The sequence below is a fragment of the Triticum dicoccoides genome, chromosome 3A (genome assembly GCF_002162155.2).
Source record: "Triticum dicoccoides isolate Atlit2015 ecotype Zavitan chromosome 3A, WEW_v2.0, whole genome shotgun sequence".
Taxonomy (NCBI): Eukaryota; Viridiplantae; Streptophyta; class Magnoliopsida; order Poales; family Poaceae; genus Triticum; species Triticum dicoccoides.
In genome coordinates this window covers 32,881,246-32,898,245 of record NC_041384.1, presented here as the reverse complement: position 1 = coordinate 32,898,245, position 17,000 = coordinate 32,881,246, and the positions used below count along the sequence as shown (strand labels likewise).

At 42.2% G+C, this 17,000-nt stretch overlaps 2 protein-coding genes and 1 long non-coding RNA gene across 3 annotated transcripts; all 3 read right to left on the bottom strand.

The window, feature by feature from the left end:
• Nucleotides 1-961: 961 nt before the first annotated feature.
• On the bottom strand, nt 962-5,017 carry LOC119266872 (GTP-binding protein YPTM2). Its single transcript, XM_037548157.1, has 8 exons — nt 4,846-5,017; nt 3,183-3,255; nt 2,844-2,891; nt 2,705-2,752; nt 2,016-2,087; nt 1,751-1,906; nt 1,576-1,679; nt 962-1,331 (listed from the first exon to the last, which is right to left on the bottom strand). The coding sequence occupies exons 1-8, from the start codon at nt 4,857-4,859 to the stop codon at nt 1,235-1,237; spliced, it is 612 nt and encodes a 203-aa protein (XP_037404054.1). The 5' UTR covers nt 4,860-5,017; the 3' UTR covers nt 962-1,234.
• Nucleotides 5,018-5,905: 888 nt separating this feature from the next.
• On the bottom strand, nt 5,906-7,361 carry LOC119266875. The gene is made up of 3 exons (XR_005132177.1): nt 7,244-7,361; nt 6,324-6,425; nt 5,906-6,242 (listed from the first exon to the last, which is right to left on the bottom strand). It is a non-coding gene; the product is annotated as an uncharacterized LOC119266875 (long non-coding RNA).
• Nucleotides 7,362-12,947: 5,586 nt separating this feature from the next.
• On the bottom strand, nt 12,948-16,214 carry LOC119266874 (GTP-binding protein YPTM2-like). Its single transcript, XM_037548158.1, has 8 exons — nt 16,136-16,214; nt 14,931-15,003; nt 14,462-14,509; nt 14,329-14,376; nt 13,728-13,799; nt 13,485-13,640; nt 13,256-13,359; nt 12,948-13,150 (listed from the first exon to the last, which is right to left on the bottom strand). The coding sequence occupies exons 1-8, from the start codon at nt 16,147-16,149 to the stop codon at nt 13,054-13,056; spliced, it is 612 nt and encodes a 203-aa protein (XP_037404055.1). The 5' UTR covers nt 16,150-16,214; the 3' UTR covers nt 12,948-13,053.
• Nucleotides 16,215-17,000: the final 786 nt, after the last annotated feature.

The following is a 17,000-nucleotide window of genomic DNA, read 5'->3' as shown; positions in this document are numbered from 1 at the left end:
AGCCCGGATAGACGGCTCCCACATGTCAGTTTTGTTGTTAGATGCGTTCAATTCCAAATCAGTGTGATTTGTTACTCACTTGCCGCGGAAGTGGTGGTTTTTTGTGATTTCTGGCAAAAGTGGTGGTTTTAGAGTACTCTAGCCACAAATGTAGTGGCTTTGAGCAATTTACTCTATATACACGGGCGTCAGTCGGGTTCTACGTGCAAATCAAGAACGAGGAAGAGATCACCATGCTGGTCATCCCGCCTGCCTTTAGGACGGTGATAAAGAAATGGCAGTCGTCAACCCTCCTGGTGTTGTCAGCCTCTGCCAACAAGTGGTGTGAGTTCTAGGTGTAGGGCCATACATTTCAGGGGCAGATGGTGCTCGGGAGCAGTTGAGACTACTTCTGTCGGCGCCACACAATCATCCACAGCGACTTGCTCGTCATGTGGCTCTTCAGGCTAGGCTTGATCGTCTGAACTTACTGCAAAACTGTATATTTTACTCAACTTAGTGCAAAACTATATATTTTGCTCAGGGTTCAACACCCTAGGGTCGTGCAGGGGCATGAGATGCCTTTGATGTCTTAAACTATGGTCTAATTAGCTATTCTGAACTATTTAGCTATTGTTTTTATTTGTACTGTTAATTGTATTATGTTGTTCTTATGTTATGTATGATATGAAGTGCTGCATTTGTGTGTAAGACCACCACGGGATGAGCAAAACAGCTCTGCTTTGCATACCAATAGCACAAATACAGGCAACTCAACCTGGCCCACTGAGACAAAAGATGCAGGCAACCAAACATGCCCCAACTGATTTAATGTTGGCAATTAACTTGTCATGTTGTGCACATTCCTAATGCTGCCTTCAACAATCAACAAGTCACCTTGAAAACTATAACCAGGACCTTTTTTACCACAAAGATAAGCATACTGTCAGATAATATTTTGAAGAACCGAACATTTTGGTCAAGTAAAAGTAGAAATCGCCTTAAATTTAGGGAAGAAAAGCAACAGCTGCAAATCGTAACATATAACCATTCAAGATACACAACTAGAAGAAGATACTGTCTCCAAACTCCATCCGGTGTTACAAGTCCAACGATTCAAGAGCTAATAAGTACACTAGAAAGAATGGAATGAAGGTGTAAGATGTAGTAGGCCTATGTAGAAGCATGGACTCAAGGATGGCGCGGCCAAGTTTGCGTCTCCATTTGGGTAACATGGATGGCGGCTGCCTGCATTTCAAGAAGAGCAGCAGCTCGTCTTCTGTTCGACAGGTTGCCCGCGTATCTGCACCGTGGCTGGGCGAGCGCTGTTTGCGGCTGGCTGGCTCGCCATCCTGGAAACCAAGATTTGTATTCATAATTATATGCTCTTTCTATGAGGTGTATATAGAACAACACCGTGAGGAATAACATAGAACAGTTAACAGCAACATGCTAAAGAGTGTAGGGCAATTTTGGTTATGATACTATACGAACAGAGCATCAATGAGCAGTAAATAAAGTGTAAAATGATGGTAGTTAAAAAAAAGTGTACTGGTAGGATGGCCTGTGCTAATTAAACCGTCTGGGAACACACACCTGTCCTTGATTGAAGCAGACATAGCCATGAAAGCCTGCTCAACGTTCAAGGCATTCTTTGCACTGGTCTCCATGAATGGGATGCCAATCTCATCAGCAAATGCCTGCATACACCAAATGTAAACACAAAGAGCAGAAAGAATGCTTCAGCAGATATGAGTAAAGCATAAGGTACCTTCGCTGTCTCATATGATACAACTCTTTTGTCAGTGAGATCAGATTTGTTCCCTACAAGAAGCTTGTTAACATTCTCACTAGCATAGCGATCAATCTCGTTCAACCACTGCTTCACATTGTTGAAGCTGTCCTGGTCTGTCACGTCATAGACAATCTGCAACCCCATTTGTATATATGTATTCAAAATATATAAAAAGTGGACATTTATGCGTGTTAAATAGCATGTGAAAAATAAAAATAAGATTTCACATAAACAAACTTACAATGATCCCGTGAGCCCCTCGATAGTAGCTGCTAGTAATAGTTCTGAAGCGTTCTTGCCCAGCAGTGTCCCACTGATAAAAACAAAGGTACCAAAGAGGGGTTTAAAGAAAAGGAAAAGGATATCTTGCATCACTAAATGTAATGTGTCACACAAAAGGAAGGAAGAATCGCCAAATGCCAACAGTAGGTGCAGCATGAGCTACCATACCACCCAAGTATTTAAATGACATACTATCAGGCCCCTAAATATGATGTTCAAAATGGGCATCACTTTGGTATCTAAAAACATCTTGAAAGTGCGATTCTTTATGCGAACTAAGAAACTTTATAACATTTAATTTAATGGGCCAAACTACTCTTATTCTTTATGTTCAACAGTAATTTAAATGGATGGAACTAAAAAATCCAAAAGGTAAAAAGGGGTTGTGCAACTGCCTACATATTCAGGCATAGTGGAGTTTCTGTTTCCTGTGAACTGGCCTCAACTAACAACCACATAAATACTGATGAATAACGGCATGCTATATTGTGCAAAGGGAAAATCCAGCAAACTCCACAAAACAGAAGAGGGCTATAAATGAAATGTTTCCCGATAAAGTCTTCTATTTTGTCAAATCTGGATTCGATGGACAATCTGGATTTGATGGTACATGCATACTGGACATAATGAAAGAAAGAATAGACTCACGATTTGCAGCTTCATAGTCTTTCCATCTTGCTCCACGGTACGTATTTTCTATCGACAAAGTTGGAAGAAAACAAAACTACAAGTTCAATTAAGGTAGCCAGAACATCAACACTCAGACCAAGAAAGTAAATATACTTACGAAATCAACACCAATAGTACTGATATAACTCTCCAGGTACGAGTCATCCTGCCAAAAGAGTCGATATTAAGGAGGTCAGAGTAAATTAACTAGTAACAACAAGAATGTTATAGGGATCATCTCCATGTTGTTAAGAAACAGTAGCTACCAACAATGAACTCCTCATTCGTATTAAGTGGTGGGAAATCATACAGTTTACTGAGGCTAAAAATAAATTGACAGTTTCCATGATATCCCGAAGACAACTTGTATCAAACTTTTAAGATGAAGATGCATATTAAAAAAGGGAAGACCTATAAAAGATAGTGGACAAATCATGCTTTAGATAGGGATTCTTACGGCAAATCTTAAGAGAAGGCATGACTTGCCAACACCTGAGTCTCCGATAAGCAGAAGCTTAAAGAGATAGTCACTGCCATGTCAAGTAACAGGATATTAGTCTCAATCAAATGTACTTACTATACCAAATAAACAAGTAATGACAACATTTACATGGCAATAATAACAAAATGAGAGAGTCATTATATCCATGCTTAGAACATTGAGCAGCAATACAAAGATCAATAAATATAAGATAACTAATACCAAAATTGGATAGAATCAACATCTTGAGGCTTAGAAGTTTGTGCATTAATTCATAGACAGATATTTTGGTATTCTATATAAGTAATATTCAGTAAATTTGATTCAGTTGTAGTACAGCAGTGCACGTTAGAAAATTTGTATAGAGAGATAGAAAAAAGATAAACCGCAAACCACCTCCTAAGAGGCGTGTAACCTGTTCCCCCACTTTTCAATGAAAAGAAACACAAAGTCTTTGCGTTTTCTCGGAAAAAAGAAGAAGATAGAAAAAGGAAGCTGAATAGATAAGTAGCAGTTTCCAATGGTGAAGCTACACAACAGCTACAACACTACCAAGAGAACGATTCCATGAGCGATGATGCACATTCATATGGTACAGAAGCAATACCCATGTGCACAATACAAAAACATCACCAATCGGATTGAGCAAGCACCCAATCGTGCTTGTAGAATGTACATATGGATGCACTAAGCATCATAGGGTCACACCACCAACATGCTAACCAAAAATGCCTTGTCCATAAAACAACGAGAAGTGTTTTCAGAGCGGTCATAGGCCTATCACCAGTCACCCTTTAAGAGCAAAAGGCATCCTTCTAACAAAACATCAACTCTACTCCAACCCCATAGTCCTTATTTCCCTTTTCATGCAAAAAAAAAGGAAAAAGAAATGCAAGTTCTTACTAGATACCAATTATTTCATTGACATTCCCTAACAGCAATCCACAGTAAAAACGAAAATCACAGGAATGGAGAAGAAACTCTTGTGCAAAACAGAGGAATGAAGAAACACAGGAATTGGGCAGTGACAGGAAAACTAATAACATGGCTAAACCACTGACGAATAAAGGTTCATCACAGCTGGGTCCTTCCTGCTTGTCATCGTCACCGAAGCCATCTCTGATTATGTGGGAAAAATCATCTGGTACAAACACCCGTGTGTGTGTGTGTGTGTGTGTGTGTGTGTGTGTGTGTGTGTGTGTGTGTGTGTGTGTGTGTGTGTGTGTGTGTGCATCTAGCAGGCAACATTCACTCCACCACACAACCATCCTCATCCCAACTCCATCTTCTTGCCCTGCACAGAGGCCATCTGTTGCGTCCTCTCGCTACCCTAATGACCTCTCGCCGGCCGGCGGTTTGAGCCGGAGGAGGGCGAGCCCGGCGGCGCGTCGGTCACGCGATCGCTTCGCACCCAAGGAAGATCTTCCTACACGAACAGTACTATTCCTACGCTTTTCCCTAGCATGACAAAGATCATGCATGGCCACGGTCGAAATCCGCCGAATGTAGGAGGGGACTAGGAGTCGCGTCCAAACTGAATCCCGCGAATCGACGGCATCAGGCGCCAGATCCGGCGAGATCCCCGGCCCCCCAATTGATTCAACCAGAGGGAGAGGAGAGGCGAGAGCAAGCGACTTACTACTCCGGATTCATGGCGAGGTCGGGATCCCGTGGGGCGCTCCGATCTCCGGGGGGCGGGCCGCCGGCGCGGGACGGGTGGTGGGGTGGGGATCGGGCACGACGACGACGACGACGACTCGGCGGCCTGCCCGAACCCGATCTCACGGTTGTTTTCTAAGAAGCCGATCTCAAAGGTGGGGAATTCTCAGGCCATCTACGGGCCGCCAGGTGGGCCCCGCTAGTCGGTTGTGTGTTCGCTGCCCTCTCGCTCTCGCACACCGCCGCACCCTCTGAAAATCTTATTCTTTCGCAAATATTTACAAAAGGACGCGTCTAGCTGGCGCCCGGGCGCTTGGGAGGGTTACCGAGCGGCTGATATAAAAGGAAAGACCTGGTCGGGGCGCATGGGCAAAAAGGAAAGTCTCCAATCCTCCCCCACGCGCGCGAAACATCAACTACCAACCACGGTGCCCGCGCGCGACAGCTGGCCGTGGGGATCACGTGCACCCAACCCCCCGCCCCAGCATTTGTACCTCCACACCCGAATCTCCCCTCTAACTGCCCCTACGCCATCTACTTCTTCCCCACGAAAGAAGAATTCGCCATGGTGAAACCTCCATCTCCACATCGCCAGGAAAATCCATGGCGGCTCCAAAAAATTAAGAACAGAAGAGGGGAAGAGAGGGAGAAAAGAAAAAGAACCAGGAAAACATCAAGAAAAAGCCAAGCAAAAAGGAGCAGACAAGCAGGACAAACGTACCAGGAGGAGAGAACTCCAGGAGAGAATTCCCCTTCCTCTGCTTTTCTTCCTCCCTTGACATGACTTGCAGACTTGTCCTCTAGCTGGTTTTCTTGAACGAACCTTTGATTCATGAATTTGGTACAGAAATCACATTGATTATGTAGGGGGTTGGCACAAAATCTGTGCAGCCAAATATGCTGCTTTCGTGCAACCAATCAAGTTACAGCAGCCAATTGTAGCAACACTGTGTGCCAAAAAGAGTAAACAAGTTGGTGCAACTATATACTACTTTCGTACAACTAGACAAGTTGCAACAGCCACCTGTAGGCACACAACGTGCATAAAAGATTGTTCACACCAACATCGGATGAAAATAGATACACAATAGGCACAAAAGATTGTTCACACCAACATCCAACATATGCCCTGCAGTTGGCATAGTTTGACCTTCAGGTGGCACATTGGCTACTGGGGGTGGCACATCTGGAGTTACAGTTGCCTCACTTGATATTGTACTTGGCACAGTGATTACTCGAGCTGGCACAGATGAAAGTGTGTTTCCCTCACTAGTTGCTGGTGTTGGCCCATCAGATGATGCATTATGCATGTGTTGACCTGCAGCTGGCTCATTAGGTGTTGGAGTTGCCACAGTAGGTGCTCGGGTTGCCGATTTCCTACATGCAATGCTGACATGTTGAGATGGCACTGAATCAAGATTGGTTGGCACTGAATCAGGATTGGTTGGCACTTTGTACCTCAACAGCTGCTGTAGATGAGGAACCGCCTACATCGGGTGTTGTGGCTTTCGCTTTCCGTGTTCGGCGCTTTACAAGACGGTATTGATCACCATCATCTCCCTACATACATGACACAAAAGAAAATCAGGAGAAGGATCATAAGAAAACACATAGACAAAAACACCATAAAAACATATTTTATAGCCTATTTACTCATACTGAACATCAGGGGAAGGATCATAAGAAACCTTTTTATGCCATGTGTGTAAATAGAAGCCTACATTTGTGCCAACTAAAACATGGATCCAAAACCAACTTTTCCTGCTATGTGTGCAACCAAACAGCCAAGACTAGAAAAGAGATGTGCAAACTAATCATGGATTTTAAAAGCCAACTTTTGCTGTAGATGTGTGCAACCAACACACACCGACATGAATGTGTGATGTCTGTGCTAAAATATACATATATTTGTGCAACTAAATATGAATCCAAAGCCAACTTTTGCTGTAAATGTGTGCAACTAAAACATGAATCCAGACCAAAAGAAGCACAAAGAAACAGTAGTACAAAGGAGAGTACAATAGTCTTGTCTCACACAAATAGCAGTAGCGGGAATATGTTCTATAGGGTGTTCTATATACTAAAAGTAAAACATAAAAAAGATGAAAATCTATTTCCTGACATCAGAATCTTATTTCTACTTCCCAAATAGTAGTGTACAAGAATTGTAGCTTGAATTATGTGCAGCAAATCTAGATCAACCTCTTGGCCAAAAGAACATGTACATCATTGAAAACAAGAAAAATAATGTGAGAAAAAGGAATAAACCAATTACTGGGTTGTGTCTGTGCAACCTATTTAGTACAAACTGTGCAAGAGATACAACTGCTCTATGCGACAAAAAGAGCAATAAAGAAAAATGTAAAAAACGAGCGTACAAACAAGTTCCGAAATCTGAATTCGCTCCAATGCACAACTTATTGTTCCACTTCCAAACAGCTTCTGGCAGAGGTGAGACTTTTGTAATGGGCTCAACTTATTGTTCAACGTCACTAACCTCCCAGTCCCAGGTGATGCCCTTATCCTACCAGCTTGTGACTATCGTTCTGTATTATCTCCTTCATTACCCTCACCCCCCTGCACAATATCCTGAAGGTGAAAAAGGTGATTAGTTAACACTGCATAAAAAAAATTGTTCTTCTTCAGAAATCTGGATTAAAAAGGTTGAGGATGCCAACACAGTATTATGTTTGTTGTGCAACTAGAAATGCTGAGGATGCCAACTAAATAGATACTCTTGTGCAACTAGAAATGCTGAGGATGCCAACTAAATAGATACTCTTGTGCAACTAGAAAAAGTCTTGAGTATGTCATCTAGTTAAAAAGTATTGTGCAACTAGAATTGCTAAGGACGCCAACTTATTGCATACTACTGTGCAAGTATAAAGTCTAAGGGTGCCAAAGATACTCTTGGGCAACCCTCAATTTTTTTGGAGATAGGACTAAATTATATATTCTTGTGCAACTAGAAATGCTGAGGATGTCAACTAGTTGTATACTGTTCTTTGAAACTAGAAATGCTGAGGATACCAACTAAATGGATACTCTTGTGCAACTAGAAATCTTGAGGATACCAAGTCTGAAAATAGTTATTCCGCACTTGCATGATGAGACAACAAATCATCACACCGTCACCAAACCAAAAACTTAGTTTATAAAAATGATGTTGATGTTGTTGAAAATACTAGCTGCATTGAGTTGTGCAGAAAAAATACTAACCACAACTGTATGAAAATCCAGTTTTGCATTGCAGTTCGTGAAGCCATAAAAAATGTCTGCTCTGCTTCCATGACCAGCGAAATTGCACATTCAGGTCAGGCTTCTAGATAAAAAATGCTAAGGATGTCAACGCAGTTACATAAAAGGCTGAGGATGTCAACTAGTTGGATACTATTTGTGCAACTACAAATGCTGATGATGCCAACTAATTAGGTTCCCTTGTGCAACTTGTATTAACAAAGTTGCACATGGGCAGAAAAAAATGGCTACTCTTAATATGAAGTTGGCAACTGAAAAATAACAAGTCAATCAAACCAACTAAGTAGAAACTCTTGTGCAACTGCACAAGCCTGACTAGCCAATCAGTTTAATTCAAGTAGACCAGTGTGCATAAATGTTTGTGTAAACAACATAATCAACTCGTCGCACCCCATGAAAAACACCCAAAAACGCACATAAAGATCGCTCAAATCTCGGCAAAACTCCCACCTCCCAACAAACACCCTCACACAAAAGCACAAACCTCGGTCCCCCTGCGGCAAACTGCACAAACGTGACTAAGTAAAAAAGCCAACTCAGTAGAAGCTCTTGTGCAACTGCACAAACCATCTAGCCAACTTAGTATTATTGTGCTGTGCAACTTCCCAATAGTCATATCCAACTTATACTACTATCATAACCAACTTAGTACAACAGTATTCTACCAAAAAAACTTTCACCTAAGCAAAACTCCAGCAACTCATACCTCGCCAATCCAACGCGTTTGGTCGAGAACCACACAAACTATAACAATGACGCCGTTGTCTTGGCTGACATCTTGATGCCGCAATTCATCTGGTCATAGGACGGGAAGGCGAAAGGAAAATCTCGCCGGCGTCCATCATCCTACTGAAACCTTACCAAATCCGGGCGAAAGTTCTGCATAAGCATGCCACATGTGTAAAATGAATTGTCTACTCCCGCGGAAAAATGATCCATCTATGACATTGAGTGTGTCCTGTAACTCCAAACAAGTTCAATAATGTTCTGACATTGACATATAGACTGCATACACACACACATTCACCAGTCAAAAAATACAGTAGTATTTAGTACAGTAGCAGGAACAAGATCACATGTTCAATTGCTGCTAGTACACAGAGGCAAGATAGAAAATCAGAAAACACAAGTGATCTTCTTTCAAACTGCAACCTTCGGGTCTCAGAAGCTGTGATGTGATGGATAAATATGAAAGAGGAAAATGTCCTAATACACCCATCCCCAAAAAGACCGATAAATCTGAAGAAAGGGAAGCACGCAAAAACAGGGGAAGGGAACGAACCTCAGATCTCTTGCGTCCAATCCATCCAACCCCAGCAATCCATCTACCTCGTCAAAGATTCTCGCCGGCCTCCGTCGAGCACCTGAAGCTGGATGAACGGGGCAGAAAGGCGGCAGAGGCTCGACCGTCGATCTTGGTGCCTGTCATGGGAAGGAGAGGGGGGACTAGGGCGGCGCCATGGGAAGAATGGGAGGAGCAGGGGCCAGGGGCAGCGCCCGCGATGGGGAAGAACGGGAGAGCAGGGGCAGCGCCTGCGACGGAGAGGATAAGGCTCGGGAAAACCATCCCGACAAAGTAGCACCTGACCCACACGCAGGATGATAGGAGCGAGATCGTGTGGCCAGCAGCCGGCCGCTCGACTCGTCTAAATAGTGCGCGTGCACTTTTTAGACTTTAGGTTTACAAAATCCATACGTACTAGACTGTAACTGCTCTCACGTTTTTAGCGAAAATGCTAGTACGTCTCTCAAAATAAGTGACTAACTTTGTATAAAACTACAAAGTTGAGTCATTTATTTTGAGACGGAGAGAGTATATCCCTGATCTAAACTTCCAAATATTGTTCAAGTCTGCCTCCCGCCAGCCCGCCCTGTCTCCTTCTCCGGTGGCCTTAGGGTCGTGGAGGTGGAGTGGATCCCAGCCCTTACCAGTGCCCGGTGGGAGGGCTCCGTTTTTAGAATTTTTTTTTCGAGTCTCGTTAGTGTTTGTGTCCTGCTTAGAAAAGCGAGACGGCACGGCTCCTTCGAGAGGGGTTGTTGGTCTCTCAGCCTAGCCCCCCATTTTCTGTGATGCGTCTAGCATCCGCCGGTGCGCGTGTGGAGGTGTGTCTCCGACAAATCTATTTTTGGTGGATTTTCTCGAATCTTGTTGTGATTCTTGTTGTGATTCTTGTTCTACATGGGTGTAGACGAGACTAGCCACCAAAACACTGCACTCGAATAGAATTGTCTAATTAATTAACAAAAATCAGGCGAAAACCGTTACAGTATGACCATGTGTTGTCTACTTTCAAAGCATGAATCTCCGTGACCATTCAAAAAGACAAATATGTGCTCCCAACCCATTATAACCACAAATCAACCAATGAATCGCAACATCACAAAGAAACCCCTACCAAAAAGACATCGAACATCGTCCATCAAGCAGTCGTTGATGCCTTATCTATGGTTTCACTGTTCTTACTTTTGCTCCCAAAAGGCTTCTTCATCAAGATGAACGCACGATGGCTAGAGGGAACCCTCTTGCTCTTGCCCCTGGTTGCCTTCCCCTTCATGAGGCAACAACCCGTCATTGTCAGGTCCATCCATTTCGGTTATTAGTTGAAATTGTTTAGCGAAGAGAGCCTAAAAAACAGACGTCAATGTATTAGATGCCACAACCTCGTCACTAGCAGGAACCACCTGCCTGATGGGCTTAGGCGAGTGGAAGACAACAGGTGCCCAACCATTCATGCTCCACAAAGACGAGCGATTGGTTGGTCTCTAGCGGTGGTAGTGTGGGTGGAGACATAACCATACTCAGGGGTCATAAATGAATCCAGATGTACCATCGACAGAGGCGAAGCGTGCACCACACAGATCTTCTACAACTCGGGCAAGATCTGCATCACTAGAAGGATCCGTGGTGGAGGCTTTGTTAGGTCTTTCTCGTCCGCCCGAGCCGATCACATGGGAGCGACACGGGGGCTCGGTTCTATTATTATTTTCCTTCTTAGCATGATAAACTATCATTAATATGAATCTCATGGCTCGGAAGGAGGATTAGGAGGATTAGCCGAGGGAACCAAGGTGCAAATCCAAGACATGGCTAGCAGAAGCCAAAAGAAGGCCTCTTTAAACTAAATGTCGACACTACATTTGTTAGTGACAGTGGCTCGGGAGTCAGGAGGAACTGGTTCTATCATTTGAGACGACAAGGGTTATTTCCTGGCAGTGGGATTCCCTTCATTTAAGATGTTGGTACTTCGGAAGTCCGGGATCTCAGAGATGGGCTCATGTGCATGTAGCAAGTTAATGTGGAGGCATCTGCAAAAATAAATGTGGAGGCAAATTGTATGCTGAATGGTGACAATTCTATCCAACCCGTGACAGCGGTCTATGAGAATGCACGTTTTATTCCACAATTCTCCTTATATTTTGTTTAACCACTGCCCCGATTAGCTAGTACCCTCCATTCAAGAATATAAGATGTATTGGTTTCCGTGTAAGTCAATCATTTAAATGTTTGACCAAGATTATAGAATAAAATAATAACATGTGCAATACCTAATAGATAAAATATGAGTCTACTTTTCATGATGAAATAAATAATATAAATTTCGTATTGTGGATATTGATATTTTTTTTAAAACTCAGTCAAACATGCACTCACTTGATTATTTGAAAAAAGAAATAAACCTTATATTAGGGAAGGGAGGAAGTGAAGCAGAAGGCTCCAGTACGATACTCCCTCCATTCTTTTATCTAAGGTGTACTATTTTCAAGGCACATAATTATAGACTATTTAAGACAAATTCCCCTTGTCTAACTTGTCTATTTCGTAGGATAATAAATCATGAACGGTACTCGGTCCTCCGAATTTTCATGGGCCGCCGGGGGCGCACCGGACACCCCGCGACGTGCAGTGCTCTTCGACTGGCCACAGTGGGAGTAACATCACATTTTTTTAAGATAACTTTGCTTATGTGGCACATATTTAATGATGAGAGAGGTGATGATGGTAACTTAACTAGTTACTGTAACATCACACGTGCCAAGATAATATGAGTCTATAGACTAATAAATGAACCATAACATGACAATACACATATGTTAATACCCACCGTGGAGGTAGTAACATAGCCTAGTAAAATGTGATGTTATTAGTCTAAGTTACTTCCCATTGTGACTAGTCTTCCGGCCACTGGACCCTACCTCCGGCTGAACCGTTTCCAGGGTTGGTAGACCGTTAAGCAGAAAAGATAACTCTTTTCGAGGGCCCCGCCGGTCACCTTACATTGTGCAATTTTATCAAAAAACAAATATGCCTTATATAAAGACACAGAGAGAGTATAATCTAAAAATGATGTATCCATATTTGCCAAGTAATAAAAACTGCCATATTAATATAAAGTTGTCATGAAAATGTATCCCTCAAGAAGGAAAAAGTGAAGACCCACGACTTCATGCTGACGACCTCCTCCTCAATGTTACAAATTTTAATTGATCAATTTTACAAATTCAGGGTGCTCACTTCATTGAAATGTGCGACAGCCTGAAAGCATAATCATAGTGAACTTTTTGACAAAATGATAATTCAGGAGTCACCATATTACAGGATCAGATAATCATACTCCAATTACCAAAAAAAAAAAAAATCATCATACTCCCTTTCTTTGTTTGTATCTCGATGAGAGAAGAAAAAAGAAACCGGCTATCGTATAATATCATTAGTAATAGAACCGTATAGGTACAGATCGAGTACTATGACCAGCAGTGTCACTCCAAGTTAACCATAAAAACAACTGCGAATGTAAGAAGATATATTCATCCAACTTACACAATTTCAGAAGGCAGGTACACTAGAAAGAAAAGAATAAAGATAACAAGTAAAAACAAATAAGAAAACATGTATAAAGGTGATGGAGCATCAACAAGTTTGCATGGTTTTCTAAGATGAGCAACAGCTGGTCTTCTGCTCGACAGGTTGCCCGCGGATCTGTACAGTAGCCGGGCGAGCGTTGTTTGCGGCTGGCTGGCTCGCCATCCTGGAAACATAGGCCATTGTTTTCAGTAAGTTCTTCATCTAAAGTTCATAGACTAGCACGTTAATATAAACCATCATGAATGCTAGTTTCAGTGTGGGTCCAAACCTATCCTTGATCGAAGCAGCCATGGCCATGAAAGCCTGTTCAACATTCAGGGCATTCTTTGCACTGGTCTCCATGAATGGAATGCCAATCTCATCAGCGAATGCCTATATATGTACATAAAAATAAAGACAAATAGCAGTGAGAATGCCTTCAAGGAATGGAAGGTTGGAATCTGCAGATTGTGAAGTGAACAACAAAAAAATTATGTTTGCACGAGACTCAAGGATACCTTTGCTGTTTCATATGACACAGCTCTTTTGTCAGCCAGATCACATTTGTTCCCCACCAGAAGCTTGTTCACATTCTCACTGGCATAGCGGTCAATCTCGTTCAACCACTGCTTCACATTGTTGAAGCTATCTTGGTCTGTCACATCATAGACGATCTGCAAGACCATTTGAATATTCCGGTCAAGCCATCATAAATGTAAATTCGTTATCTGACTAAATGAAGTTTGTATAAGCGGACTTACAATAATCCCATGGGCCCCTCGGTAGTAGCTGCTGGTAATAGTTCTAAAACGTTCTTGCCTAGCAATGTCCCACTGAAAAAGAAGTTTTGTAGAATGAAGGGGTTTAATAACTTTGAAAAGGATAATACTAGCCTGTATCACTGCAACTGAAGTGGGAGATGAAAAACAGAGGAATTGCCAAATCTAAAGAGCACGTACACATAAGCTGCAAGACTGCCATCCCTCATGTTCAAACTGAGCTACATCTATTTTTCATTTCTAAATATCCAGAAAGAATGAATCTTCATAGGAAAGACAAATAATGAAAACTTTTAATGGTCCAATTATATTAACTGGACAGACTAAAGAGAACCACAAAGTGACAACAGAGTTCATATATATTCAGGAGAAGCGGTTGAGTGTGTCTGTTCCATATCAATCGACTTCAACTAGCAATCATGACTTGCATCCCACAAAATAATAGTGGTTACTGGGAGAATTATGTATCAATGAAGTTTTACAGATCATCAACAAAATCACAACTAAATGGTACTTGCACAGGCATGCTTGGTTACTAGCAACAGATGCATATCACGTAAATCACGAGATAAGCTAGACTCACGATTTGCAGCTTGATAGTCTTTCCATCCTGCTCCACGGTCCTTATTTTCTGTCAACATTTTTCAAATAAGTTATGCTCGATAGAAGGATCTGTAGCAGCCAAAAAACACTATGCAGAAAGTAAATGTGCTTACAAAATCAACTCCAATAGTACTGATGTAACTATCCAGGTATGAGTCGTCCTGCCAAGAGTCAAAATATTAAAGAGGCAAACAAACAAAGCAGCACAGGTAAATTTAATAGTAAGTATAATTAGTTGTCCTCAAGGGCATACTACAATATACTAGTCCCTCCGTCCGGAATTACTTGTCGCTCAAATGGATGTATCTAGCTAAATACATCCATTTGAAACGGAATTACTTGTCGCTGAAATGGATGTACCTAGGGATGCCCATCATCTTTTGGAAAAATGTAGCTACCAATAATGAACTATTCAGGTTGAGCAATTTAAATTAGAACATTTGTGAGTAATGATTCAGCTTACACATCCTATAAACAAAATGGTTAATTCCATGAACTACCTAATTTTAACATGGAAAATCTATAATATATAGATGGGAAAAAGATAGCAAAATGGATCATACTTGCTATAGAGATTCTTACAACAAATCTTAACAGCAGACATGACTTGCCAACACCTGAGTCTCCAATAAGCAAAAGCTTGAAGAGGTAATCACTGCATGGCCAAATATTGGAATGTTAGTCTCCATCAAACACAGTGCGCAGAGAAGAAAACAAGCAGTGATGGCATTTTCGAGATGATAAAAAAGGGCAGCCCGGTGAACATAGCTCCCACTTACGCAGGTTCCGGGGAAGGGTCCGACCACTTTCAAAGATGATAAAAGATACAATAACTATCTCCAGGCTTGGAAGATTGAAAATAAATTCAAAGAGCAATGTATTCTCAAGATAATAACACACAACAATTAGATGGAATAATATTGTCAGGCTTAGACACCTAGGCAGCGACAGATGAAGAGATATTTCAGTGTTTAATACTCAGCCAAAATGTCAGTTTTGCTAGGCTAATAGATCCCTTTGATCCCTATGGACTAGCGTGTGAAAGAATGTAAAATAGTTCCCCTTGCAGCATTCAGATACAATGATATTGTAACATTGAATGAGTGAAGTGCAACCACAGTTAGAGCAGTAACCGAACGAACAGTTATATCAGCCCACGAACAAACAAGCATTGGGTCGTGCATGTAAAGGATGTTGAGCAGACTGGTGCATTCTAGAAATATGCAAATCCGATCAACTGACCCATAATTTAGCCAAACAGTATCAACAAGTAGGATATGAATGTTTTTTTCTTTCATTCCTTTTTGGGAGTAAAAACATGAGACTCAACAAAGTGATTGCGAAACTAGAGATGGTGCAAGTGATATTAGCATGCATAATTCACCAAAATAGACTTATCCTCCTTGTGCAGACAAAATTGCCTGTTCTTTTACTGCCATTAGATAGTACTCCGTAGTAGAAACCTGAAATCCACAATAAACAGCCCCTCGAAACACTAATCAAAATGAAGCGCATCTACCCGGCGGCATCCAGCGATATAGGTCCATTGAGCAAACGATTACGCTTCAAATTTCGCCTAATAATTTAAACAAACTCTCCTAGGTGGCATTCCCCCCGCGGACGCGATCCAGACCAAGCAAGAAAAGAAAAAAAACGCGACGAATCTGCTGGGATCGAGGGTCAACTCTCCCCCGCGCCAGATCCAGAGAGATCTCATCTCACCCTAAAAGCCCCGACCCCGGTCGGAACTGCTGGGGGGGGGGGGAGCAGAGGAGGGAGGGACTTACTACTCGGGATTCATGGCGGGATCTGGGCGCTCCCGCGGCGTCCAATCTGGCTCGCGGGCAGGAGGACGGGGATCAAGATCGAGTCCTGGGCGGGCGGAGGCAGGCGGCCTCACGACTTGCCCGACTTCTTGGCATCTCGTCTCGCTCTTCCCGTGAATCAATCAACAATGCGCTGGGAGAGGACCAGGCTCCAGCAGGCCAGCCCGATTTTAGACCAACTGGCCAGACGCGTGGAAACCCTTTTTTTCCCTCATTTTTCTCTGCAACTAGTAAGTGTTCACGTGCAACGCACGTATAATTATTGATTGCATTTCAAGTAGATGCCAACATGTGGTAGATAAAAGGTTGCTTTGCGTCTCGTGGCATATAGGAAAGCTTGACAACGCATGAAACGATGAATGTTCATGTCTGGTACACACAGTCACAAACATACATAAAACTGGAGAGTATAAATCAACCCATACAACTCGTTATTTCATGCCTCCGTTTACTCTTTATATGCATCAAGATGCTCTTGACATGTAAATGTTTAGTTCATTCTGCACGAAGTGTCAAAGCACTAAAAATCCTAAGCTAAACTTGGCAAGCAACATACACAATTCTATAATGTTTCCCCTCTTTCATCTGTGTTCATCCTCCTCCAAGCCAGCAAGCTTTCAGGCCAAAATGCGAAAAGAACAATGCGCTGAATAAATACAAGGGTAGACATAGGAAAACAATAGTACAAAATAATATCCCGGAACACAATGGGGACATATGGAGAAGCACCAGTTGTAGAAAATAAGAAAAAAATGCAAGTCATCACCATTTTTGATAGTTTTCCTTTACACCCACTTATGTGTAATACTATCAAACAATAAAAATA